This window comes from Vombatus ursinus, unplaced genomic scaffold (assembly GCF_900497805.2).
Source record: "Vombatus ursinus unplaced genomic scaffold, bare-nosed wombat genome assembly UNPS02014841.1, whole genome shotgun sequence".
Taxonomy (NCBI): domain Eukaryota; kingdom Metazoa; phylum Chordata; class Mammalia; order Diprotodontia; family Vombatidae; genus Vombatus; species Vombatus ursinus.
Window position 1 is genome coordinate 39387421 of NW_020954619.1, and position 26768 is coordinate 39414188.

General features: G+C 38.6%; 1 protein-coding gene across 3 annotated transcripts in view; it reads left to right on the forward strand.

The window, feature by feature from the left end:
- Positions 1-26768, forward strand: part of ALLC (allantoicase) — a 57002-nt gene that overhangs the window by 24608 nt on the left and 5626 nt on the right. For 2 of the 3 annotated variants that reach the window (XM_027840409.1, XM_027840407.1), the window contains exons 3-10: positions 3007-3057; positions 4286-4373; positions 11042-11167; positions 11978-12057; positions 12893-13025; positions 20248-20403; positions 23806-23879; positions 26652-26760. In XM_027840409.1, the coding sequence (XP_027696210.1) occupies positions 3007-3057; positions 4286-4373; positions 11042-11167; positions 11978-12057; positions 12893-13025; positions 20248-20403; positions 23806-23879; positions 26652-26760 (817 nt within the window). The remainder of the gene's footprint in view (positions 1-3006; positions 3058-4285; positions 4374-11041; positions 11168-11977; positions 12058-12892; positions 13026-20247; positions 20404-23805; positions 23880-26651; positions 26761-26768) is intronic. The other variant, XM_027840408.1, reaches the window with a different exon arrangement.

Below are 26768 nucleotides of genomic sequence, written 5' to 3' on the forward strand. Positions count from 1 at the left end.
CATCCATCTTCTTTGGGAATTTACATTTCAATGCCACAAGGGCAGAACATCCACTTTCACAAACATATGTTGTGGGAAAAGGCATCGAGTACTTCACAGTTTACCAGACAGTTCTGAATACTCAAAAGGAATGTGGAGCTTGAAATCAGCCTGGTGCTTTTGTGTGAAGATGAGTTTTAAAGACTTGTCACGTGAACGTTCTCGTAAGCCGTATTGCTCTTCTGATGCCAGATCTGGGAGTATGAAATTATGGACATTGTTGAAAGAGTTCCTTATCCAGCCCTATCTTGGTTCAGGAGCAAGCAAGTTCTCCTTTAGTAGTACTTGGGGACTTTACAAAGGTTCACCCATGTTATTTTTTTGTCTAAGGGAAGCATTTCAGAAGTAAGTAACAAATCTTGGTGCCTACACAGATTTGCAGGTCCTTCCAATAACTCCTGGTGACACTTGGGGAGTTTGGAATTCTTATTTCCAGATCTTTAAGGTCTAAATCTGTGATATAAATCCTATGATCCTATGGCCTTGTACAGCTGAAAAAGCAAGAAGAGAGAGCAGATATTCAGCATGATATAAGACTTACAGCTTAAGAAAACAACACTTAGGCCAGTTTAGGAAAAGTTGTATATCAAGGAGAAATTCTGAATCATTAAGTGGTTTGTGGTGTGTTTTTGATGGAAGCCATGTTCCCCACTGGGAAATTCTATGGCACTTTCAGTGATTCCAAGCTGCTCACTGCCACAAAAACCCATTTCTTTAACAATGATATTCTCCTGGGGATACTTTGTGGCTATGAAACATGGCCACTATGATATCAGAAGAATCCCAAATGCAGGGAGCTGGAGGACAGTGGAGAAGGTGCGTGGGAGATGGCAGCATTTTCTAATGATAGTTTGAGCAAGTTAAGTGGTCTCAAACATGGCATCAGGGCTGTGTGTGACTGACAAGGCAGTGGGATGCTCAGGTTGCTATAAAATTTATGAAATATCAGAAGAGCCAGAGGAAAGCTGCCACTACTTTCTATTCATCCTCTATAGAGGACTTATGGAATGACACAGATTAAGACTGTATGTGACATGACAGCATCTGGTGCTGGTGGTGGGATCACAGGTCTATTAGTTATGGAGGGAAGCACAGAGAAGGGCAGAGGTGGGGCAGGATTGGATTTGACAAACAATTGGAAAAGTTCACTCAGTTACAAGAAACTGGTTTCTCCATTTGTTTCTTCTGGTCAATCAATCAATCCATGAACAAAGACTCATTAAACACTTAATCTGAGACTATGATGTAGGCACTGAGGATACAGAGATAGAAATGAAACAGCTCATGACCCCACGGAGCTTTCATGGGAGAGCATGTGAGCATGGGTACGGTCAATGGGTGGGCTACCTGCCGTCCTGGGGGTTCTATATGCAGTAGTAATAATGAGAATCTCGATTTATATAGTGTTTTACATACACTGTCTTATTTGGTTTATTATTATTATTTATTATTCTTATTTGTCTTATTCAGAGGCAGTTAGGTGGTTCAGTGGTTAGAGTACCGGACCTAGAATTAGGAAGAAGTGAGTTCAGATCTGGTCTCAGACACTTACTAGCTGTGTGACCCTGGGTAAGTCACTTAAACTGTTTGCCTCAGTTTTCTTAACTGTAAAATGGGAATAATAACAACATCTACCTCCCATGATTGTGAGGATCAGATGAGAAAACACTTGTAAAGCACTTAGCACAGTGCCTAGCACATAGTAGGTGATATATAAATGCAAGCTATTATTGTTATTATTCAATTCATGGCATAATATTTATAAAGTACTTAGCACAGTACCTGTCACATAGTCGGTACTATATAAATGTTATCTATTATTATTAGTATTATTATTATTATTAAGGTCTCATAACAACCCTATGAGGTAGGTGCTCATAGGTGATATTATCGTCACCATTTTAGAAATGAGGAAACTGAGGCTGCGAGAGATTCAGTAACTCGATCATGGTCACAAAATATCAAGAGATGAGATTTAATCCTAGGTCTTCTTAGCTCCAGGTCCTACCAATAGGGTTAAGTGACTTACTCAGGGTCACATAGTAAGTGTCTGAGGCTGGATTTGAACTCGGGAAGATGAGTCTTCCTAACTTCAGCCCCAGTACTCTATCCATTCTAGTGCCACTTAGCTGCCCCCGTGGACTATCCGCTATACCATGCTGTTGAACCCACTTGGGCCACACTGTCATTTTCTCATAGGTACAGATTTAATTCCGACATGATGATTAAGTAAAAGTGTGTAGTGTGATTTTATTTTGCATAAGTTTGACAAAGTGTGTAATAATACCTAATGAAAATTCCATGTTGTGTCTTTAAATTTTTTTAAAATAATAAATACCTTTCTAAGATAGTATTATTTCTTATATTCTGGGCCCTAGACTTAAATCTGGGTTGGAGATCTAACTACTAGCTGTACTCTGAATCTCTGCTTCCTCACTTATAAAATGGGGAAAAATAATATTTGCTCTTCCTATCTCAAAGGGCTGAGGAAATTTTAGTACATGGAAACGGTCCTGTAAAAAAGTGAGCTCACTTTCTCATGACTTGAGCTTAGTGCCGCTGTTAGAAATGTAACTGGGCCTGGCTAGCTGTGTGTTGGACCCAGGGATGCATTTACTTCTTTTCCACAAAGCCTTGGCTTCTTAAAAAGGAGAGTGTTACTTCCCTTCCACCTCGCTTTTCTTTTTTCTTTTTGCAAAGGGTAAGAAGTTATCGCTTCTGCCTCCAGATGGTTAAAAGGAATTGTGAACAAAGGGTGGGAGAGGAGAGATTAGAATGTGTTTGTCTGCTGGCAAAGCAATCTCAACATTTAAAAAGCACCATCTCTTAATTGCAGATTGTTTCTCTCCCCTAGGGCAATTTCGCATCTTCTTTTTACTGCGACTCCTAATGTTTCACTGGGGAGTGAAATAAAATGGTTTTTAATTTATGGTTATTTTATCTTTACTTCTTTTTTTATTTGTCTAGGTTTTATTTGCAACAGATGACTTTTTTGCTCCTGCGGAAAACCTTTTAAAGGTATAGTAAATTGACATCCTGCAATTTGGAGGGTTGGCATGGAAGTGATCTATGGAGACATGTTAATTAAAATCCACTAGTACATTTGTGATGGGAACTATGTGTGCCAGTGAATGAGACTGTCAGAACATTAGAAGAAGATAAGAAAATTAGCATTTTTTCTTGCTAAAACATGGAACTTTTTCTTGCTTTATTTACATGGATACTCTGATTTCTCAACACAATTTTTGTTGCGGATACATCACTTTCTGGGAAAAATACTGAACTCATACATTTTCTACCTTTTTATCAATGGGCTACTTAAACATTTTATATTATATATTTATATTTATATAGTGATATAATTTTATATTATATTTTCTATTATGAGAAGAATCCCTAATTTTGAAAAAAAGAAACAATGAAAATAATAAAAATTTCATATGAAGATCAAGAACTCAGAAGAGTTTTGAGGAATCTATATTTAATTTCCAAGGACAGTCATAGTGGATTGGAAAGAAACTGGGCCAGAAATGACCTGGGTTTCAAACCTAGCTCTGTTACTTACTTGTGGGACCATAAGAAAATTATTTAACTTTTCTGATCTATAGCTTCCTAGTCTATCAGAATGGGGTTAATAATACCTGTTCTACCTTCTTCTCAAGGTTAGAAGGAATAACCAAAATGGCAGCTGGGGACTGATTGTAAAGTAATTTGAAGATCCTGTGGAATTAATTATAAGGGGATTTTATTTCTATTAACAAGTGCCAATAGGGGTTAAAACCCAGAGGCTATGATTTTGAAACAGTAGAATTTTCTTCTCTGGGTATTTAAAAAAATTTGGTAGACTTTCATCCATCTGAGACAGTATAGTACAGTTTAGTAGATGTCCCTAAAGGTTAGAGCATAGGACTTACAAAGGACCCTTCTAGTCCTAAATTTTTATGTTTATGTTTTCTGTCTCTCCTTGTACTACCCAAGTTAGTCATGGACTAATTGTGATAAAGCTAGAAGAAATTTCGGAGACCATTTAATTTAATCCCTTCATTTTGTAAAGAGGATACTGTAACCTACAGGGATCAAAGGACATGGCCAAGATCATTCAGCTGCCTAGTGATAGAGTTAAGACTAGGGCACAGATCTCCTGAGTCTTAATGTGGTTGGTTCTTTCTCCAGTGCCATATTGCCTCCCCATGGCTGGGAACTCATGAATGTTAATTCTGAAAATAGTTTTACACATTTGCTTTAGAAACACAGACCAAGTTACAAACCAAAGGAATACACTGAGTTCGGAAAATGGATGGATGGATGGGAGACCAGAAGGAGGAGAACTCCAGGTAATAAAATCATCTTTAGGCTAATTAAAGTTCTTAGAAGCTTCTAGGCTGTTATGGGGATAGAAATGACCAGTGTTCTGCAGCTTTAAAAGTAAGGTCTAGTTGAACAAGTCTGTTCTATTGGTAGAGTGGTTCATTTTGACTGGTATTTTCCTAGATTGTTTTTGTTTGTTTACTTACCATCCGATTTGAAAGCTGAGAAAGCTAATGTGAAAGTAGAGTGTGTCACCTCTGAATAACGCCTGTAACTAGATGTGGTTTCAATTTGAAAATGACTTTATATTTTGTCAGTGTGTTGATTTGGTCCTTCTACTGAATCCTGTTCCTGGGCAGCCAAGAGGCTGGGATTATTTAATGTATCTGTGTTTTAAAGTCCTTCTATGCCTTGTTGTGGCACCAAAGTGACTATGTTCATAATCTGTATGCCATCTATGCTGATGGGTCTCAGATCCATCTAACAAGTATTAATCTCTCTACAATCTTCCAGTCTCTCATATACAACTGCCTTTCAGACATCTCAGATTGGATGTCCAGGAAACATCTTAAACTCAACATATCTGAAAGTGAACTCATTATCTTTCCCCTTAAATCCTCCCCTCTCCCAAATCTCTCTGTTACTGTCAAGGAGACTAACATCTTCCCAGTCCCCCAGGCTTGCAATCTAGTTGTCATCCTCAGCCTCTTACAATCCTCACCTATCCTCACCAGGATACAATCTGTTGCCAAGGTCTATCAATTTCATATTTGCAACATCTCTCAAATATTCTCCTTTGCCCCTGGTCCCCAACTCTGATACTGCCACTACCCTGGTGCAGGGTATCATGTCATCATCTCACACCTGGACTTTTGCAATAGCCTGCTATTGGGTTTGCTTACCTCAAGTCTCTCCCCAATCCAATACAGCCTCCTTTCAGTTGCCAAAGTGAAGCTCAGGCCGGACCATATCACTGTCCACTTAATAAATTCTAGTAGCTCCCTATTGTCCCCATAAGCCAATAGAAAATCCTCTATTTGATATTCAAAGCTCTTCACAACCTAGCATACTCTCTCCTACCTTTCTAGTCTTATACTTTCATACCACATCCTCTACTCTGACCCCCCCCACCCCCAACCACAATACTTCTCATTTCAGTGACACTGGTCTCCTTTCTGTTCTACAAACAAGTCAAACCAGCCCTTCTCTCTCAAGGCATTGACTCTGGCTGTCCTCCATGCTTGGAAAGCTCTCCCTCCCCATCTCTGCCATTTGGCTTCCCTGGCTTCCTTCAAGTTCCAACTAAAATCCTGTATTCTACAGAAAGCCTTTCCTAAGCCCTCTTAATTCAAGTCCCTTCCATCTGTAAATTATTTCCTATTTATTCTGTATAGTTTGTTTATATATATTTTTTGCTTATTGTTCCTGCCCTTCCCCTCCCCGCCCACCTTCCCTTAGATTGTGAGCTCCTTGAGGGCAGGGACTGTCTTTTGTGTCTCTTAGTATCCTTACCTTTAGCAGAGTTCCTGGCACATAAATAGATGCTTACTAAATGTTTATTGACTGACTGATGGTCAAGGGTAAGCTTTGCCAGGCCCTGTTAAGCTGGAAAGGCTTCAAGTGTTGGTTAGAAATTGCACTGCTCCAGAAACAGATCAGCTAAGTGTGGAGAGCCACATCACCAAAAGGTTGGCAATGGGGTGAGGATTTTATGTTTTTGGCCATAGCAACACTGGACACCACCCACAAAATCACAAAAAGGTTGTGCTTTGCATCAGTGGAAGGAGTTGCCCACAATGATGAAATAAATCTCAAATAATCTGAAATATTTTTATAACCTCCTCCCAGTCTACCCATTTTGAAAAATCATCTTTAGAGAAGAATCTGTTTTATTGGTATTTAAAATTTTATTCTAAAATGAGTTTTATTGATGCTTTTTCCTTTCACATCACAGTTATTCCTAGATATATCTGTATATATACACATATGTGTGTATGTCCATACATATACATATATACACATACTATATGTATACATATACACATCTATCTATCTATCTATCTATCTATCTATCTATCTATCTATCTATCTATCTATCTATATCTCCCATGCTTCCTTGCCCAAATTGAGCCTTCTGGTAAGAAAGAAAAATAATTAAGCACTACAGTGACTTTGTCTGATATGTTATGTAACATTCTGTCCCCAGAGTCCCTTTTCTCTGTGCCAAAACAATGTTTTGTTATTCTCCTGGACCAAAAATTAGTTATTATCTATTAAGTATATTACTCAGAGTTGAGCTTCCTTTTAGTGATCTTTTAATTCACATTATAGTCAATGTGGATATTGTTCTTTTGTTTCTGCTTATTTCACTCTTCATTCATATAAATCTCATGTTTCTCTGAATTCATCACAGTCCTCATCTATAGCACAATAATATTCCATTTATTGTTGTTTCCCATCAATCTTTAAGGAAGTGATTTCATTTAAAATTGTGATGAATATATTTGTTATAGAAATATATGTATATGCTATAGATGTGTATGTTTACCTACATTCTAGTCTCTTTGGTGCTGTATGAACCATTGAATATCTGCATTTGAAAAAAATTGGGCTGGATGATTCCAACTAATTTGGATCACTTTAAAATGGGTATTTGCCTGAGAGGAATAACTGTTCCATTGTGATGTATCCCCAAAGCACAATGTGGGCTGGAGTAGTCAAGGAGGAGGGGAGATCTGAACAGGACCTTTAAAGGATGAGTAGGATTTGGACAGGTAGGAGGGAGAGAGGGAGAAACATGACAGATATTTATGTTCATGGACAGCAACAACATAGGTACGGACAACCTCCAAAACAGGGAAAGGAATGTTACTGATACAGGAGCCCAGGTGCCATGGCCTGTGCAGAGGGGAGAATTCCTGGGCACTAGAGTCAAGTGTAGTTAGGTCATAGAGAGCTATCAATATTACTGGTGTTGCTTCTTTAATCACTGAGACCAACTCATAGGATTCTATTGTTGATGAGTAATTTTATGTGAAGAGGTGATAAGGGACAGAGTCAGGTAGGATTTTTATGCACAGCACGGCAGTGTTTGTCCTGTTAGTCCTTGGGTGCTGGGCATCTCTGTGTTCTGTTTGTTGGTTGGCCCTCTTGGGAAAATGTCCAAGAGAATGAGTGGCATGTGTCTTTCCACATGTTTTATGTATTTATCGCTGCGTTTGTTCTGTTCCAGAGTCTGAACACGGACTGGATATGTGTGTGTTTGTGTGTGTTGGGGCAGTGTGGGCTCTGAGTATGTGTTAGGGTCAGTGGAAGCTGTGTATCTGACTCATCTGGGACCCCTTCTCCACTATTTAAAGGTATTCTGGGCCAAAGTTAGGGACATGACATAGGGGTTACAATAAGCACAATTTTGTTACTATAGTGTGTATATGTGTGTGTGTGTGTATCTGTCTGTCTGTATTAACTGTCTTGTCTGTCTGTCTGTCTGAGGAGGGAGGGAAAAAGGCAGGGTAATCGGGCTGTGGGACCAGAAAGGCAGCAGCTGTTGCCAGTGTTGTCAAGGGTCACTGTAGCATCTCTGCGTTTCTCTGATGTCATCGATAGTTAGCAGATAAAAGCAGGTAGAATCCGGGAATCTGGGTTATTGTGTTTTAATACTTTAATATTTCAGTGTTTCTGCAATCTCACTGATGTAGATATTCCCTTCATTGGTACAAATTACTTCTCATTCTATGAGAGTCTTACTCATTTTCTACCATAGGTCCTTCATGGAGGGTCTATGCATCCAGATGGAATTTTCCTTCTAGGCCTTCTTACATTTTATGGATATTGCAAAATGTAACATTTGGCTGTCCGTCTCTTATCTTTCTCTTTTGCTGTATGACTGTTCTGTTTCCTTTTCCAATCGCACATTTTCTTGATACCCTTCCCTATGCTATTTCTTGTGTACAGATCATTGGAAGTATGCTATATCCTCTAGTTCACTTCAACTTTGACTTTTTAGAGAGGCGGTATCATAAGATTCAACACTACCCAGCTTTATTAGGTTAAAAAGAGATGTTTTGGTACCAAGGAGCAATTCAGGATTGTTGAAAGCATCATGCAATTTCCCAAATGTGATCCAGGCTTTTCCTTCAATTCAATTTAGGGCCCAGATCATCCAGTAGAATATAAGCTCATTGAGGATAAGGAATGTTCTATTTTTTTTTGTCTTTGTGTCCCTAGCTCCTAGCACAGTGCCTGGTCCATAGTCAATGTTTAATCAATCACTTGATAATATTTGTCAGATAAATAGATAAAGCATTTATTAAGTGCTTTCTATTTTTTTTTTCCTTTTTTTTTGGTGAGGCAATTGGGGTTAAGCAACTTGCCCAGAGTCACACAGCTAGTGAGTGTTATGTGTCTGAGGCTGCATTTGAACTCAGGTCCTCCTGACTCCAGGGCTAGTGCTCTATCCACTCCGCCACCTACCTGCTCCTTAAGTGTTTACTCTTACTTACTCCTGAACTAGGAACTCTGTTAAATGCTGGAGATACAAATGTAAGCTGTCATAAAAAAAAACAAAAACAAAAACCAAAAACCAAACTAATATTCTGATGGGGAAAGACAATAAATACATCAAGGGGAGCTAGAAAGAAGAGAGGTGATGGAAATGGTAGCCTGCTATCATGATGACTAGGAAAATGACTAGAACATGCCTGATTCTGTGCAATATTGCTCATAATCATTGGCCACCCACCTCTCCCTCTAGTGAGTTTGTATTCTTGAACTGTTTCTTACCTGGCCTTTACTTAATTTGTAAGTAAAGTGGGATACTCTGGGAGTAGAGCTTTGCAGGAGGAGGAAAGAAGCCCAACTAGGACCTTTTATTAAAATGGCAGTATGTCTACTTTTCTGGGTGGACTTACACTGTGGTTTGGAATTTGTGTCCTCGTGTTGTATGTATCCCAGGAAGATTCAGATATTGGGATATTTTTAGACATGCCCAAGGCTTTAGGTACAGCAAAGGGCTAGATAGTGATGACTTTGTTAAAAAATCAGCAGCATGAGCACCCTTGCCAGGACCTTGTCAGAAGTCCTGAAATGCCAGCAGTTGGCATTATTGGGACCTTGGTCAATGTATTCCAAAGGACTCAGGATAATGAGTTCACATCCTGCCTTGAACATTTTATCTGTGTGACTCTGGGCAAATCACTTAACCTTTTGGTGTCCATGCAGCTCTCTAGACAGTAAGTTGCAGAGCCATTGTCAATCAGAATTGGTAGAGGGAGTTTCCTAATAGCAATGAAATCATAGGTCTGTATGAAAAAAAGAGTGAATGGCAGGATGTCACCAGATTATGGATGGTCATAAAATCTGGAAAAATACTATGTTCATTTTATATAACTCTTACTATAGTTGTGTGACCTTGGGCAAGTCATTTGACCCTGTCTACCTCAGTTTTCCTCATCTTTAAAATGACCTGGAGAAGGAAAGACAAACACTTCTAATATCTTTGCCAAGAAAACCCCAAATGAGATCATGAAGAGTCAGACACTACTGAAATGTCTGAACATCAACAACAAAAATAGGAGCAGGAGAGAATCCCTGTCATTAAAACTCAAGGAACTAAATGCTTGCTTTTTGTATCAGAATGAAATTCAACACATCCCAAACCAAGATCATCCTCTTTCTCTATAAAATCTCTCCTTCTTCCAAACTTCTTTTTTCTATTGAGGGGACCACCATCCTTTATAACCTCGGAATCATTTTTGCCTTCTGGTTTTCTTTCAACCCACTCATCCCATTAGTGGCTGAGTCCTGTTGATTCTACCACAGCCTCTCGGGCATCCATCTTCTTCTCTCTGCTGACATTGCTGCCATCCAAAATCAAGCCTTCAGCCTCTTTAACAATATCCCCCTCCTGATCCATCTCCATGTTTCTAGTCTTTTCTTTCTCCAATCCTCTTTTTACTGCTGTCTAAAATAATCTTCCCATGACAATGCCATGCTCAAAACTCTTAATTGACTCTCAACTGCATCTAGGATCGAGTGTAAACTTCCCAACCTGGCATTAAAGATTCTTCATAGAATCATTCCAAACTGTCTTTCCAATTTTGTTTCATCAACATTACTTTTTTTTAATCACTCCATTTCCTATTGGAAAAGTCATTGTTTCCTGAACCCGGCATTTCCTCTCCTATCTCTATGCGTCCACTAAAATTGTGTCCCTTGCCTGCTAAGCCCTCTTCAGATCTTCCTCTCTGAATTTTTATCTTCCTTTAAGGCTTACCTCAAGTGCCACGTCCTACATGCAGCTATCTCAGATTTCTTTCTGAAACCAGTGCTCTCCCTCTAATTACTTTTATTATATTTACTTGCATACATGTTGTATCCCTTTGTAAAAACATAAACTACTTGAGAGTAGAGGATGCATTATTTTTGTCTTCTGGCATTTAACACAGCGGGCTTAATAAATATTTGATGATTTGGATTGAATTGAAAGTCTTACATTTTTAGACATGGCTAATGTGAGAATTTGTTTGAGTGCATATTTGTTATATGGGTTTTGTTGTTTTGCTCCCAATGGTGGGGAGGTGGGAGGGAAAGAAAATAAATGTTTTTTAATTGAAAAACATAATTGGAGAGAAAACTATCTTTTACTTCCTGTACTCCATGTAAACAACATGTATTTGCTGTTTGTGTTTCATAGGTCATGACTGGTGTATTATCCAACTAGGAATACAAGGTCTTATTCATGGCTTTGATGCAGACACTGCTTTCTTCACTGGAAACCACGCTCCCAGAATATCAATACAGGCAGCTTGCTTACAAAATGGTATCCAATATGAAACTTAGTCTCAAAGAAATGAAGATATGGAAGGGACCATAGAGACTCTTTAGGCCAGCTTCCTCATTTTACAAATGAGGAAACCGAGGTGAAATGCCTGTACAAAATCTTGGCCTGTCAAAACCTGGAGAATGCTGTCTGTGTACAGATTTGTTATAACTGAGACACAACTAAGAAATAATGCTAAATATATTTGACAAGCAATGCACTGCAAAATATACTTTATTAGCTCATTTGATCATAAATGTATATTTTAACAATGAAGAAAGGCTACAGGGTTTAGATCTAGAAGTCTTAGACATCATTTTGTCTAATCTCCTTTTAAAGATGAGGAAACTGAGTTTCACAGAGGTGACAAGTCTTGCTCAGGGGTCACCCAGATAGTTAATATCAGAGGCAGGAATTAAGCCATGGCCTTCTAAATGCAAGACAAATGGAACATTCCACCATACCACAGCTACCCCAAGTATTTAACCAATGTGTGTGTCCTTTTATAGGCAGCATGGAACAGTAGAAAAAAACCCCACTGCATTTGGAGTTAAAGGAATTGGTTTGAATTATGGCTTAGCTGTTAACTAGCTGTGTGATGTGATGTAGGGTAAGATGTCTCCTCTCTGGGTGTCAGTTTCACCTGTAAAATTAAAGTAGATGATCTCTGAGGTGTCCCCTTTATGCTAAAGCTGTGATACTTGAGTTGACCATTTATTTAAGGTTGTAGATTTAAATTTCTAAAAGAATCTCTGTTATTTAGTAATGAGATAAAGATCATCATTGCCTTTTTTGTTCTGTTTCTTTTAGAGGACATACCAAACATACCACCAAGAGGGACAAAATTAGGATGTGCTGCCACTGCTGAAGAATTTGAAGCCATTGAAAAGGTACATTACCAAAGAACTGAAGAGGCTCTGGGATGTTTTATAAATTCATCATTATTTCATTAAATCCTCCCTAAAGCCCTCACCTGATACAGTTTCATGATCCTCTTTATAAAATTAAGAGGAAAATGTTTCAAAGAGAGATCAGCTGACCTGTTCTAGATTTTATGGGCAGGCTTATGGAAATAGCCACAAAAGATATTGTAATTCTTCATTTCTGTCCCAGGGTTCTATTCTCAAAAAGACTAAATTGAGAGAACCTCATGGAATGTCAATACAAGTAGGCCAAAAATTTATTAAGTACCTATTGTGCTCAATAAAAAACAGAGCATTGAGAGGAGCTGGGGTAGGGGTGGGGGAATACAAAATTTAGAAAAGACTTATAGAGCTTATAGTCTAATAGGGGCATAAGGCATTAACTATAATAGCTGTAAATCCAGGAGTAAATGGTTAACAATTGACTGTTCCCTCTCCCCCATGTATGTCTAAGAACACATTTAAGTCTAATTACATTTTCTCCACCACTTTCTTAACTCTAGACAATCAACAAAACAATAATCAAGCCCTTGATTTGCAGATTTCTGAGTTCTAGAGGAAATTCCTCCCTGGGAATTTTCTACAACAATGAAATCAGAGGTCCAGTCACTATACCTTATCCCATTTATTATTAATAAACCCTTGGAATCTTGATTACTAATTTCTACTTGCCTATTTCATTAGACATCTGAATTTTTTTATAACTAGAGCTTCCTTTTCCTCATGTCCCACAAGTCAGTAAGATGGAGACATTTGTTTTTACCAAGGATCTGGTCTTTAACATATTGCTATTTCTCACTAGCTGGAGTCAGAGAATTGGCATTGTCTGGTTCCTATGGAAGAACTCAAACCGGGATATTCAGGCAGTAATCACAATTATTTTCCTACCTCTTCTCACCAAAGATGGACTCATCTAAGGCTCAACATCTTTCCAGGTAATACTGGCAACTCATTTCTATTTCTATGGTTTCTTTATGTTTCAAATAAAAAAAGAGAAACAGCTTTTTTCTATATCTTTTCTTTAGATTTTGAGCTTAGTGTAATCCTTATTAATTGATTTACATTAAGTGTGTATTGTACCTACCTGACTTGTAGCAGGTTGTTGAATTGTTGGATTGAATTGAACAGCCACCATGCACTAGGATCTCTGATTTAGAGTTTTAATCCTTAATGACAATGCCTGTGTAATAATAAAGGATCAAACTGCTTTTTGGGTCCAGAGTGAATGGGGTGTTCACTCTCTCCTTGAGTCCACTAAAGGGCCGTTCTCAGCTCTAGATCTATGTGTGTTTGGGCTGGTTTCAGTTGTGAGGGACTCTGGCCTTCAAAAAGGAGGAGCAGTATCTTTTCCTCAACCTCTTTGGCTATTTATAACCCCTCTCTCAAGCCCTTGGGAAAATTGCCTAAAATTTAGATTCAGCTATGTCTAGCATCTCTCAAAAAGTGGGGAGTAGAAAGGTATTCACTGTATGGATCAAGTCAAGCATAGGACAGCTATCTAATTCTACACAAAAGAGATGAGAAATACTCATAAGGCCCATTGATACACATTACAAGAAAAACTTAAGCAAGCAGTAGTAATAATATAACTACTATTACACTTTCTTGGGAGGTTGAGGCTCAAATATCAATTATCATAACAGTTTGTAGGATCATTGAATTGGCATTTCATATTTTATCTTATTACTTCTTTTCATTCATTCTATGTTACAACCAAATTAAGGGTAGCAGCTAATTTGGCTGTAATGTAGGAGGCAGCTAGGTGGAGCAGTAAGTGGACAGAGCTCTGGGCCTGAAATCACAAAGATCTGAGTTCAAATATAGCCTCAGACACTTACTAGCTGTGTGATCCTGGGCAAGTCACTTAACCTCTGTTTGCCTCACTTAAATGAGCTGGAGAAGTAAAATGGCAAACCACTCCAGTATCTTTGTCAAGAAAACCCTGAATAAGGTCATGAAGAGTTGCACATACCTGAACAACACCAAAGGGGAAGGACAAATTTACAAATAGCTACAAGGAGAGACAATAAAATAAGCTAAGTTCCAGGGAGCTTTCTATGAGAAATTTGAGCAGGGAGTAATCTCTTTAATCAGAAGAGGTCAGAGGAAACTCTCATAGAGGAGGTGACATCTGATTTAGGCCTAGAAGAAAGGGAAGGATTACAATGGCAGTGATTTGTGGGTTGAGTGTGAATAAAGTATTAAAGATGAGAAAGGACAGGGGGCAGTCATAACATGGTACAATACTGAATTTGGCTAATGGAATGATATTTGAGTTGTTTAGGGGTCCCTGACGGTTTTGATTAAAAAAATGAGGGAGAATATTAACTTGCTAAAGTTACATGATAGCATCTCTACATTTAGCAAAGGAATGTCTTTTCTAACATTAGGACTAGTTATAATGTTCAGTGATCCAGAACACTGATATTACTTTTATAGGCTTCTCTTGCTGATTTACTTCTTACACCTTATTTTCCTGTGCTTCACACCAATGCTGTTTGGTTTTCTATGTTGTGAGTAGCAGAGCTTCTGTAATTCCACTTGCCAATTTTCAGGTCCAGTTTGATCAATTTTTTCTCTTTTACATATTTAGTACCTAGTGTCTAGAGAAGAATTTGGCTAAATAAGGAGTTTCTTCATTTTTATTTTTAGTACCTAATATTTTAGTTGCTTTGGGTTCTTATGGATGTGAGTGATTCCACCAGTTATATCCATCCAGATGTGCCCATCTTGTGCAACTCATGTCCATGTCCTTCCAAAGATCTTCTATAGGGACTCTAGTGTGCTGGAGGTTATCTGGTGTGTGTGTGTGTGTGTGTGTGTGTGTGTGCAAGGACACCAATGGAACACACAGCATGCATATCACTTATCCTTTGGTATCTCTGTGCCCATCCCATATATTTTTTTTTCTTTTTGCTCTCTGATGGCAGCTAAGGGTCACAGTGGATAGAGTGCTGGGCCTAGAGTTAGGAAGACCTGAGCTAAAAGCTGACCTCAAACACCATTTACTAGCTGTGGGACTTGGGCAAATCACCTAAGCTCTGTTTACCTCAGTTTCCTCATCTGTAGAATGAGAATAATAGCACCTACTTCCTAGGGTTGTTGCAAGGATCAAATGAGATAATATCTGTAAAGTGTTTAGCATAGTGTCTTGCACATAGTAGGCATTATATAAATGTTAGCTATGACATCCTCAAACAATGATTTTTTTTTCATAAAATTAACATTCTTTGGATGGATTTATATGGTAAGACATGGAACGCTTCAGGAGTTTCTGAAAAACTAAAATTGAGGATTGTCCAAAAGTAAATGGAGAGATACATGATGAGCATGAGTAGGCTGCAATGAATTATAAATGAAGACTATTGCAGGAGAAGCAGGTGTAAAGAATATATATCTTCAGGGAAATTTTATTGAGTACTCATATCAAAATTAATGGTGGCAACTGTAGGAGACATATTTAAATGAAATAGAAATTGAAATTCAACAGAGAGTACTCATTATGTGCTAAACATACAAAGGTAAATGACATAGCTCATCATTTAGCAAAAGGAATAGACACACGCACAAATAAATATAATACCAAATAAAATATACAAGGATGAAAGAGGTGCCAACAAGGGCTATTTGAGGATTTCTAATTGGAGTTATCAGGGAAATTTCATAAGGAGGTGGCATTTGAACAGGTTCTTGAAGAACTGGGAGCAACTCTAAGTACAAGGAAAAGTGTTGAAAAAGGCATGGAAACAAGAAATCACTGGCCATGTTTGGGAAAGGTCAAGTCTAATTTGTCTGGGCATAGAGAAGCGTATTGTATGTCTTGAATGAGTGAATGAAAGGAAGAAGCATTTATGAAGCCCTTACTACTCTCTAGGCCCTATAGGAGTGCTGGGGATAGAAATATAAAAAGAGATAGTTCCTGACCTCCATGAGCTTCTATTCTGACAGGAGAAGATAACACATATGTGGGAGAGTGGTGGTTGGAAAGGTTATGGATATGGTGAAATTATGTTGAGGAAAGTCAATTGGCATGCCATTTCTATATATAATGGTACTATTAATTTGACTACTGTGGCCAGAACAAGATGGAGAAAGCAGGCAGTGCAGGGGTGGGGGATAGAGGTAGATTAGACTGGAAGGGTAGGGCAGCACCAGGTTGTGGACAGCCTGAATGCTAAGTGGAGGAGTTTGTATTTTATTTAGTATATAACACGAAACACTAGGGCAGGTAGGTTGCACAGTGGGCCTGGAGTCAGGAAGATTCCTTTTCTTTAGTTCAAATTCATCCTCAGTCACTTACCAGCTGTGTGACCCTGGGCAAGTCACTTAACCCTATTTGCCTCAGTTTCCTCATCTGTAAAATGAGTTGGGAGAAGGAAATGACAAACCTCTCCAGTATCTTTGCCATGAAAACCTCCCAAGGGGTCACAAAGAGTTGGACACTACTGGGAAACAACTAAACAACAAGAAGAACATTGGTGTGCTGGAATGAGGGCCAGTCTTGTCATCAAGAATACCTGAGTTCAAGCCTTGTCTAGCTTCGTGACATGGCAAAATCACTTAACTTTTCAGTGCTGTCTCTCAGCACTCCAGGCAGCTCAGTTTAAGTCTATAACTTAGGATTGAGTTGCTATTCTGCCTTAGGGGTGAGAATTTCCACACTGGGAGCTGCCTACACTGATTGATTAAAAATTACAGGTTTGTACCAGATCCCTAGGGAAACTTTAGAGTGTTTTTAGCAGAGGAGTGGTGTGATCAGATCTGTGCATATGGAAGATTAATATCCAGCAACACATTCCTGTTGTGAAGAAAGCACTCTGTAAACCATAAAGGAACCCTGTAAATGCAAACTTTTATGGTTATTTTTCATACGTTCAGCAAACACTTATTAAATTCTTTTGTCTGTGTTAGGTGTTGGGGAAGACAGTTTAAATATGACTAAATATGTCTATGTTCCAGACCTGGCGTTAAGCCCTGAGGATACAAATAAAAGCAAGGAAGATAGTCCCTGTCCTCAAGGAGCTTCCATTCTAAAGTCACTCAGTCATATCTTTGTCATCCCATTTGGAGTTTTCTTGGCAGAGATACTAGAGTGCTTTGCCATTTCCTTTTCCCTCTCATTTTTACAAATGAGGAAACTGAGGCAAATGCGGTTAAGTAACTTGGCCAGAGTCACATAGCTAGTAAATGTCTGAGTCCAGATTTGAACTCAGGAAGATGAGTTTTCCTGATTTCAGGCCTATCACTCTATCAACGGTGCCACCTATCTGCCTCACATTATAATGACGAAGATACATAAAGAGGAGCTGGAGAGGGGAATACTAGTGCTAAGGAGGTGAGGTAGAGGCCTGGATTCAATTAAGATAGGGTGAAGGCTCACCTATCAAAGTGCAGGGTGGCTCAAGAGGTGGAGTCTACATTTCTAGCAGGGGTGGAGGGGGGGAGATGTTGGGAAGGATCTGTCATGAGAGATATTGTAGAGATAGGACATAGTGACTGACTGAATACAGAGGAGAGGAGTCAAAGATGATAATATCTCTCCTCTAAATTCCTTTTTCTCCAATCACTATCCTGGTGTAGCACTCAATACACACCTAGACTATTGGAATAGCCTTCTGGTTGGGAATGGAGACTGGAGCCTCTCCACCCTCCAGGCCATCCTTCGTTCAGTTGCCAAAGTGATCTCACTAAAGTGCAGGTCTGGCCATGTCACTCCTCTCTGTTCCCTCCCCCCTCATCTTCCCACTCCCCATTTATACTGCATAAATTTTGTATGTACGTAGTTATTTATATGTTGTCTTACCCATTAGAATCTAAGCTCTTTGAGGGCAAGGTCTGTGTGGTTTACTTTCGTTGTATCCCTAACGTTTAGTACTGTGCTTGGCACATAGTAGCAGGTGTATGATAAATACTTATTCATTGAGTGATTGATTAGACATTAAGGTTTCCACCCTGGATAAAATGGTGGCACCAATCAAACAAATAAGAAATTCAGAATAAGGAGCTGGTTTGAGGCGAAGATAAGTTTGTTTTCGAACATGTTGAATCTTAGGTCTTTAAGGACACTTACTAGCTATGTGAACCTGGGCATGTCACTTAACCTGGTTTGCCTCAGTTACTTCATCTGTAAAATGAGCTGGAGAAGGAAATGGTAAAGCACTCCAGTGTCTCTGCCCAAAAAACCCCAAATAGGGTCTCAAAGACACAACTGAGTGACATTAGAATGGAAGCTCCTTGAGAGCAGGGACTCTCTTCCTTGCTTTTATTTGTATCTTCAGGGCTTAACACCAGGTCTGGAACATAGACATATTTAGTCATATTTAAACTGTCTTCCCCAACACCTAATACAGACAAAAGAATTTAATAAATGTTTGCTGAATATATGAAAAATAACCATAATAACACAATAACACAATGACAAAAAAGAACATCCAAGTGGAGATGATACTTTTTTTTTTGCTGTTTTAATTAGGAGTATATAAATAAAACCTAGTCATTGATGTTTCATGAAGATCTTTTTGAGGTGAACAACACTGACTATGTTGAATGAACGAAAAAATGAATGAAAGAAAACATTTATCATAAGACATGTTCCTGACATGTATTTAGCACTGTGCTAAGTGCTGGGGATAGAAATGCAAAAGCCAGATAGTCCTTACCCTGAAGGGGCTTTTTATATTTTAATGGAGAAGACAGTACATATGGGGAGTAGTGGCCAAGGAGGTATTTTTTTGGTTTGGAAAGTCAGGTGGAAAGTGAGTGGAGTTGGAGGGAAACAGATTCTAGACACATCCTTTGTGGTAGCAATGGTAGTGGTGATTTTATTATCATTCCAGAGCAGGAAAGAGGTGATGGGGAAGGTTTATGCCACTGCCAACTGGCAAGAAGATAGCTGGGGGCTAAGAAATATGAATATAGCGAGGCAGGTTAGCACATTAACCAATCAGGTTATCATGGGCCCCATGGCAGGAGTTCTAGAGTTGAAAGGGTTAAAAGTCTCCCAGGGCACGATCTGTTATACAGAGAATACAGCAGGTCACTGACTGGAAAGAAGATGGACTGTGTTATCTGTGTATAAAAAATGCAACTGGAATGAAGTGTGGCTAAGGAATTCACCACCATATGGGCCCATGTATGGGTTCAAATCTCAGCTCTGTTACTGACTACCTGTATGAATGTTAAATATAGTTATCTCTTCCACATCATGGGGATTTGGGGCATGGTGCCCCTGAGATCTGGAAAATCTGTGTAAAACTTTTTGGCCCTCCCCTTGTATCAGAGAAGAAATCTGAATGTTTTTTCTTTTCCTTTTATGAGGTATTTACAGTCCTTTATTGTAAAATTTGGATTAAGTATTTGGTCATAGGCTATATTATACAATATTGTACACTTACTTTATGCATTTCTGAATTTCTGAACTATTTTTGTGTAGTCTGCTGGCCTTTGTGTGTTTTCTGTGGCCTCCATAAAAATCCCCTAAAATTCTCATTTTATTTCTCATGCAGACCCGGGATATATCAAGATTGCTATGGGGAATATCCTGTTGTGGAAGGGATAAGTGTAGTCACTGTTCTTCTCTGGCCTTTGGTTTCCTCATCTGAGGCGAGATCATTTCTAGGTTGTCTTTGAGTGCTAATTCTATTAACTGATTTCACTATAATCTAGATTTGGCCATAATTTTGCCTCAAATTTCCAATTGTCTGGCAGATAGTAGTATTTTGAGCAATAAGAAAATGAATTCTGAGAATATCATGTATATACTTTCAAATGACATCAATTCTTTATCCTATGTGGAGGTAGTATGTTATATGGAAAGCACCCTGGATTGGGAGTATGGAGGTTGGGGTTACAGTCCCAGCTTTGCCAGTAATGCTTTATGTGGCCATGGGCAAGTGATTTCTCCTCTCTAGACTTAGATTTACTCATCTATAAAGTGAAGTGTTGGAACAAATGATCTCTAAGCTTCTCTTCTAGCTCGAATAATCTATGGTCAAGTCTGTGAAATCGAGGGAACATTTCTGTCCTGTACTATGCAAACTTGTGGTGACTTTAGAGAGGTTCAAAGGCTGAAAAATTGACACTGGTTGAAAAATTTGGGATTACCAAAAATCCCAAAAAACAGAGTGTGATTTGCTTTTTTTTTTCCTTCTCTTTTAGATGGTGGACTTGCACGCCTGCGAGTCTATGGTACTGGACAAAAGGATTGGTCTTCGGCTGATCCTAAAGAATTGATTGATCTTGTGTCAATAGTAAATGGAGGGGCTTGTGTGGGCTATAGCAATGCCCATTTTGGCCATCCAAAAAATCTTATAGGTAAACAAATAGTTCTGGGGGTTTGTTTTTTAATTAAGGAAAATTTAGAATTCAGAAAAAAATCACAGCAGCAAGTTTGGGGGTCATAGAAGTTGATTTCCCATCCTAGTTCTCCTCCTTCCTACCTCTGTCAACATGAGCAAGTTGCCTTTCCTTTCTGGGGGGACTCAGTTTTATGCTTCTTAAAATCAGGTTAGGCTAGATCAAGTGCCAAACAAGGGCAGCCAACTGCTGGAACCAGATTAAAATGTAATTGGGAAATATTTAACAAAATAAATAAAAATTCAATTAAACCTAGATTACATTATATTTAAAATTAAGTCAATATGTAGCCTTTACAGATCCTTATATATGGTTTAGTCTCCTCCCCTTCCCCCAAATCCTTATTCTATTTGTATTTGAAACCGTTGGACTAGGTCCTTTCCTACCTTAAATCCTTTAATTTCATAATAAACACAAGGGTTGTTGATAGTGGCTCAGAGGCTAATAGCTATTTGCAGCTCTGTGGCTATCCCAGGGATCAGGGACACAGAGCTGGCACAGTTTTAAGCTGCCTCCCACAAATCCAGAGCCCAAAAGAGCAATTTTGGCATTGAAGTAGAGTATGAACCATGCCCTCCAGTATACTTTTAAAGACAAATTATTTGGGGATAGGCAGAGATGCCAGGAGACTGCCTCATGGATTCAAAACAGAGATCCTTTAGATATTATGAGGCTATTTTGGGAGAGTTCCCTCAATTCAAAGAAGGGGTATGTAGAGCACGGCTCCATTGTAAGGGTGCTGCTGCCAGAGTGAGGTCATCTGGTAGCTTCAAATTTTAACTTACTGATAAGAGAGTTAGCTGCAAAGTTCAATTATTTTTGGATGCTTAAGGAATGTAAGTGCTGTTAGTACCCTCTGAATTTCACTACCCTAGGGTAAAGTACCAGTCACCTTCCCCTAGTTATGGTTCTATAAATTAAAGCTCCGGCTATAATCACAGATGAGGTGCTGGTCCTACTTGGAATCAGTAAGGCTGACCTTACTATACAAATTGGTTTCTCATCCTGGCTGTTAGTAACTTTACCTGTGTGATGTTGAGTAAATTGCTTCAACTCTCTGAACCTCAGTTTCCTCATTTGTACATTGAGGAGTTGGATCACATAACTTCTACTGTCCTTTCTAGGGATAATATGACTAATAGAATAACCATAAGAGATATTTATATAGCACTTTAATAATAGCTGACATTTGTACAGCCCTTTACAATTTGAAAAGCACCTTTCATGTATTATCATATTTGTTCTATACAACAATCATTTGAGATAGATTACATATACACACATATAAATGCACATCATTATTCTCATTTTATAGATGATTTCAGTGTATTTGTGTGTGTGTGTGTGTGTGTGTGTGTGTGTGTGTGTGTGTGTGTGAGGTGGGGAGGTTCGTTATGGGTCAACACATTTGGCTTGGGTTCCCAGAGCCAATACTTGCTTATGAAAATTGGTCCCAGACCACTCTGGCTAAGTTTGTGCCACAGAGTTACTTTTAGGAACCTGGGGCAGCTGGGTGGCCCATTTTCTTTTATAGATTCATAGAACCTTCAGACTGGAAGAAACCTTGAAGATTGTCTAGTCTAACCCTTAGACTGGAATCTCTTCTGGTATACTCCTATACTAGCTTACTGATAGGTGGTCATCTGTTGTTTGTCCTTCATTCTCGAAGAGGACCATGACATCATGGAGGTGATGCCATGACATATAAGTGAATTGTATTTAAATGAGGGAGGGCTGTGCAAAGTCCCCAGTGTCACTTTTTCCTCTGGAGCCATCTGGGTCCAGTGGCCAGATACACATTAGGATGACTGGAGATGGTTAGGGTCATCTAGCTTCTGTGTGAACACTTCGCAGAACATTCAGTTCACTATCTCTGAGGTAGTCTGTTCTGTTATTGGACAGATCTGGTAGAAAGTTATTACTGAGGTTTACCAAAGTGTTCATCCATATAAATTTCACCTTCTGACTCTAGGTCCATCCTTTGGATGATAGAGAGAACAGGGTGATTCTGCCTCCTTCTTATAAATATGATCATGATGGATTGGAAAGAGTCAATGGGAGACAGAGAAATTGGTTTAGGTTTTTGCAATAGTACTAGCAAAGAGCCTTTTAAACATTTGAAGACAGATTTGAGTCCTCCCCACTAACTCTTTTCTTCTCCAAAAGAAACATTTCTGACTCTTCTAACTAGTCTTATCTGCTCAAGCTTTTCAACATCTATTTTAAAATATACTGACCATGGGATTATGCTTAGGGACTGTGCTAGGAGTGGAATAAATTCATCTGTTAATTCCCAGTTCTCACCCAACAGTTTTTTGCTGTGAAATTACAAGCAGCCGTGTGTGTGTGTGTGTGTGTGTGTGTGTGTGTGTGTGTGTGTGGGCGAGTGCAGGAAAGAGCAAAAATAGGGCATTCTGTCTTGGGAGGGAAGTGTATGGAAAGGGTGTGGGAATAGTCCCACCTCTTAACTAGGTAATAGTGGGGGAGTAAGTTTACCTGACTGATTATACATCTATGGGCTTCAGATCTTCTTTGAGCACCAACCAGAGTTGCTTCTTCTTCCCATCTAGCTGCCTGCCTGAGTCACCAGTTTCTATAGCCACTCAACAAATAATCAACAAAATAAGTTTTCCTAAATGTCTATGTGCCAGACACCTTGCCAAGTACTGAGAACACAAAAACATAGTGCCTTCAAGGAACTTCCATTCTATTCTTGGGTGGCCCAGGGAAATCATATGAAGTATTCTAACCAGCAAAGACCCAGGCTGTGGTGGATGCTTGTCCCTAGTTGAAATGCACTGTGATGACCACCATCTGAGGGTGGGAGGTTGGGTTAGAATGGAACCCTTTTGTATTTGTAATCTTTCAGATTCACTTTCCCACTCATTCAACAAACATTTATTAAACACCTTGGGTGTGCAGAATGTAGTACTAGGCACTGAAGGAAATACAAAGTTTAGATGAGACAAGGCCTCTGAGGTCATGGAACTTGGCAAGGGTAATAGCATAACATACCATATTACATGATAAGCACTTTAGGAGAATTTCAAAGTCCCATGTGAGGTCTGAGAGGGTAGGAGGTTATTAACCTAGGGGACCAACAGGTGATTTTATGATATGAAGCAGATCAATAGTAGTAATACTCTTTCCTAATTTTTGGCATAGGTCATTGAACTTAAAATAATATTTATTAGCCCTGTGGTTATGTCTGAATTTACAGGTTCATTAACTGTAATTCAAATAAAATATGCTGGAATGCTTAGGTAGTTAGAGCTTATGATTGAATTATCCCTTATGAATGCCTTGTTACCTTTGAAAGAAAATCATGTAACATGCTGTTGCATATTATTTTTCAATAAGGTATAGGAAAGTCAAAGTCCATGGCTGATGGCTGGGAAACTGCAAGAAGACTGGACAGACCACCAATAATAGAAGTAAGGAGATGAAATATGATTGTGGTTTATAAATTAGATTCAATTAAAAAATATGGTAAGCACCTATAATGTGTGAGACCTTGGATTAGGTTCTGGGGAGATAAAGAGAGAAACAAAGACTGTCCTCTCTACTTTTCAGGGCTTTATTTGGAAGGTTGCATACAACATTTACACAGTTAACAAAATGTTTTATAAAAAAACAAATACAGTATATTTTGAGGAGAGAGAAAGCACTAACAACTAGATCAGGAAAAGTTTCCCATAAGATGTGGGTGGCACCTGAACTAAGACTTGAAGGAAAATAATACCTCTGGAGAGGTATCAGTAATGAGCAAATGAAGTCCAGGAGTAGGGGCCAGCGTAAGCAAAGGCTGAGAGGTGGGAGATAGGATGCCAAGTTTAGAGGAATAGCAAGTAGGCCAGTTTGGTTGGAATGTAGTCTGTGTGAAGAGGAGTAGTGTACAAGAAGTTGAAAAATTCTTAATAAAACTTCTTCTAAAAAAGTAAAAGAAACTCCTAGTTCTGTCCAAAGTTGTTAAAATGCTTTTTGTAGAATTTAGAGATCACAAAGCACTTAGGGATTTTGAGTAACCCTTGGAAGAACTCTGAACCCAAATATGCTGGTTACTGTTGATGGTGGTACAATGGATAGAGTGCTGGGCCTGGAGTCTTTATGAGTTCAGACCTGGTCTCAGACACTTATTAGCTATGTGGCCTTGGGCAAGTTACTTAACCCTGTTTGCCTCAGTTTCCTCATCTGTAAAATGAGCTGGAGGATGGAATGGCAAAGCACTCTAATATATGCCAAGAAAACCCCAAATAGGGTCATGAAGAGTCAGACACAACTGAACAAGAACAAACAGTTGATGATATTACTATGTTGTTGGGATATTCAATCAAGAAGCGTTTGTTAAATGCTTACTGTGTTCTAAGTACTGCGCTGAACACTCATGTTAGAAAGATAAAAATAATTTTTGCCATCAGAAGCTTACTTTCTTATTCTTAGTTCTTATTCTATGCTTATTGCTTCTGAAATCAACTTTAACTTGCGATTTAATGATAACAAAATTTACTTGTCAAATTTAGGAAAAAGCCCCTTCAAATTGATACTGTGTAATGTTTGCAGATACCTAAACGACACACCTTGAGAGTGTGATATAGAAAGTAGGCCTTATAGTTAGGAATACTTGGGCTCACGTCCTTTCTCTGACACGTGCTAACTCTGTGACCGTAGGCAAGTCATTGAACATTTCATGAGAAGAAATGATCCTAAGGCTACAAATTACTAAGGAGGTTTTTTTGGGGGGGGGCGAGGGAGGGTTAATTTGCATTATGGAAGGAGTTTCCATACTGGGAGATCCTTATGCCTATGAAATCACATGTCTGGACAGGCTTGGGGAAATGATACATAGTATGAACATTTACAATTGAGAGGGTGTGGTGGTGATGGTGGCTAGAATTCATTCAACTGCTCTTCTTTAAAAAAAAGAAATCATTGGATAGAGGAAGACCTTCAGAGAACTGAGCATGTCCCTTTCTTTACGGAAAGATATGAACAAGGATATTGAACTAACTATATGGAAAAATGTGGAGGAGTGGCCATCTTTATTCTGGGAGGCAGTGCCACATGGATGAGATCCCAGATACATTGAAATATAGAAGATCATTGAATTGAAAATATTCTTTGCTATTTTCAGGAATCTGTGATTTCATTTTTATGTGGCTCTGCTAAAGATTCTTTCCACTGATAAAGATTCCAGTGTCTCTATACCTATAAATTGTGCCTCAAAATGAAACCTCAAATACCCCTCATTCTTTGGTGGTCCATTCTATGTGGTTGAACTTGTTTAGGTTGGTCCTCAGGTGTTGGACTATAAGCCAATCAATCCTTTGGCCTTTACCTGAAGACTTTTCAGATTGGTAGGATCTGCTAGAGATTATACTTTGCTGGTAAAGCTCTCAGGATCACCTCCATAGCATGATGAGGATCTAGAGGAGGACTGCCCCAGAGATCCAAAAAATAAAAATAAAATAAAACAACTATTCTTTGTATTTATAATGCTAAGACAAATTTTCCATTTTGTTTGGTCTGACACCTACTCTTCCCTACACCTTTCTAGGATAGGCTTTATTGTTCCATATGGTTAGGACTATGGTATAGAATATCTGCCTCCTCTATATAGAACTAAATTAGCTGGAGGACAGACTGTTTCAGTGTATAGATTTGAATAGGAAAAAAAAACTTGCCATGTGAGAGATTATTTACATATGACTCATAAGGAATTCATCATTGATTGATATTTACTGAATGTACTCATGTCTGAGTCATGACCATGAATTGGAGATTTGGGAGGTTGGTTGTTTGTCTAAGGTAAAGTCTTCCTTTTCAAGTAATTTCCAATCAAGTTAAAAGCAAAATTTCTCAGGTGTACTTTAGTTTCAAAATGAAACTTTCAAATAATTGCGTATATCACTTTATGAAAAGATATGAATAATGATACTGAACAATTTGGAAAAAATATGGAGGAATTTCTATCCATATTGTTAGAAGCAATGCCCATGTTGATGAAATTACAGATATATTAAAACATAGAAAATCACTGGAATGGAGATATTCTTTGATACTTTGAGATTTCCATGATTTAAAACTAAGAGAACAACATAGGAAAATACTCAAAATTTGAAATTGAATCTTAATTTTCTCCTGCTTATTTTTATGGTTAATTTCTTAAGAAGGTTTCAAGTGTGTCTGTTCTTCTTTTCAAATTATAGACTGATAAAGATGGAGTTCTTCTGGTACCTGGTAGTGAATGGGCGATTTTCAGACTGGCACATCCTGGTGTAGTTACTCAAATAGAGATAGACACACATCATTTTAAAGGTAAATGA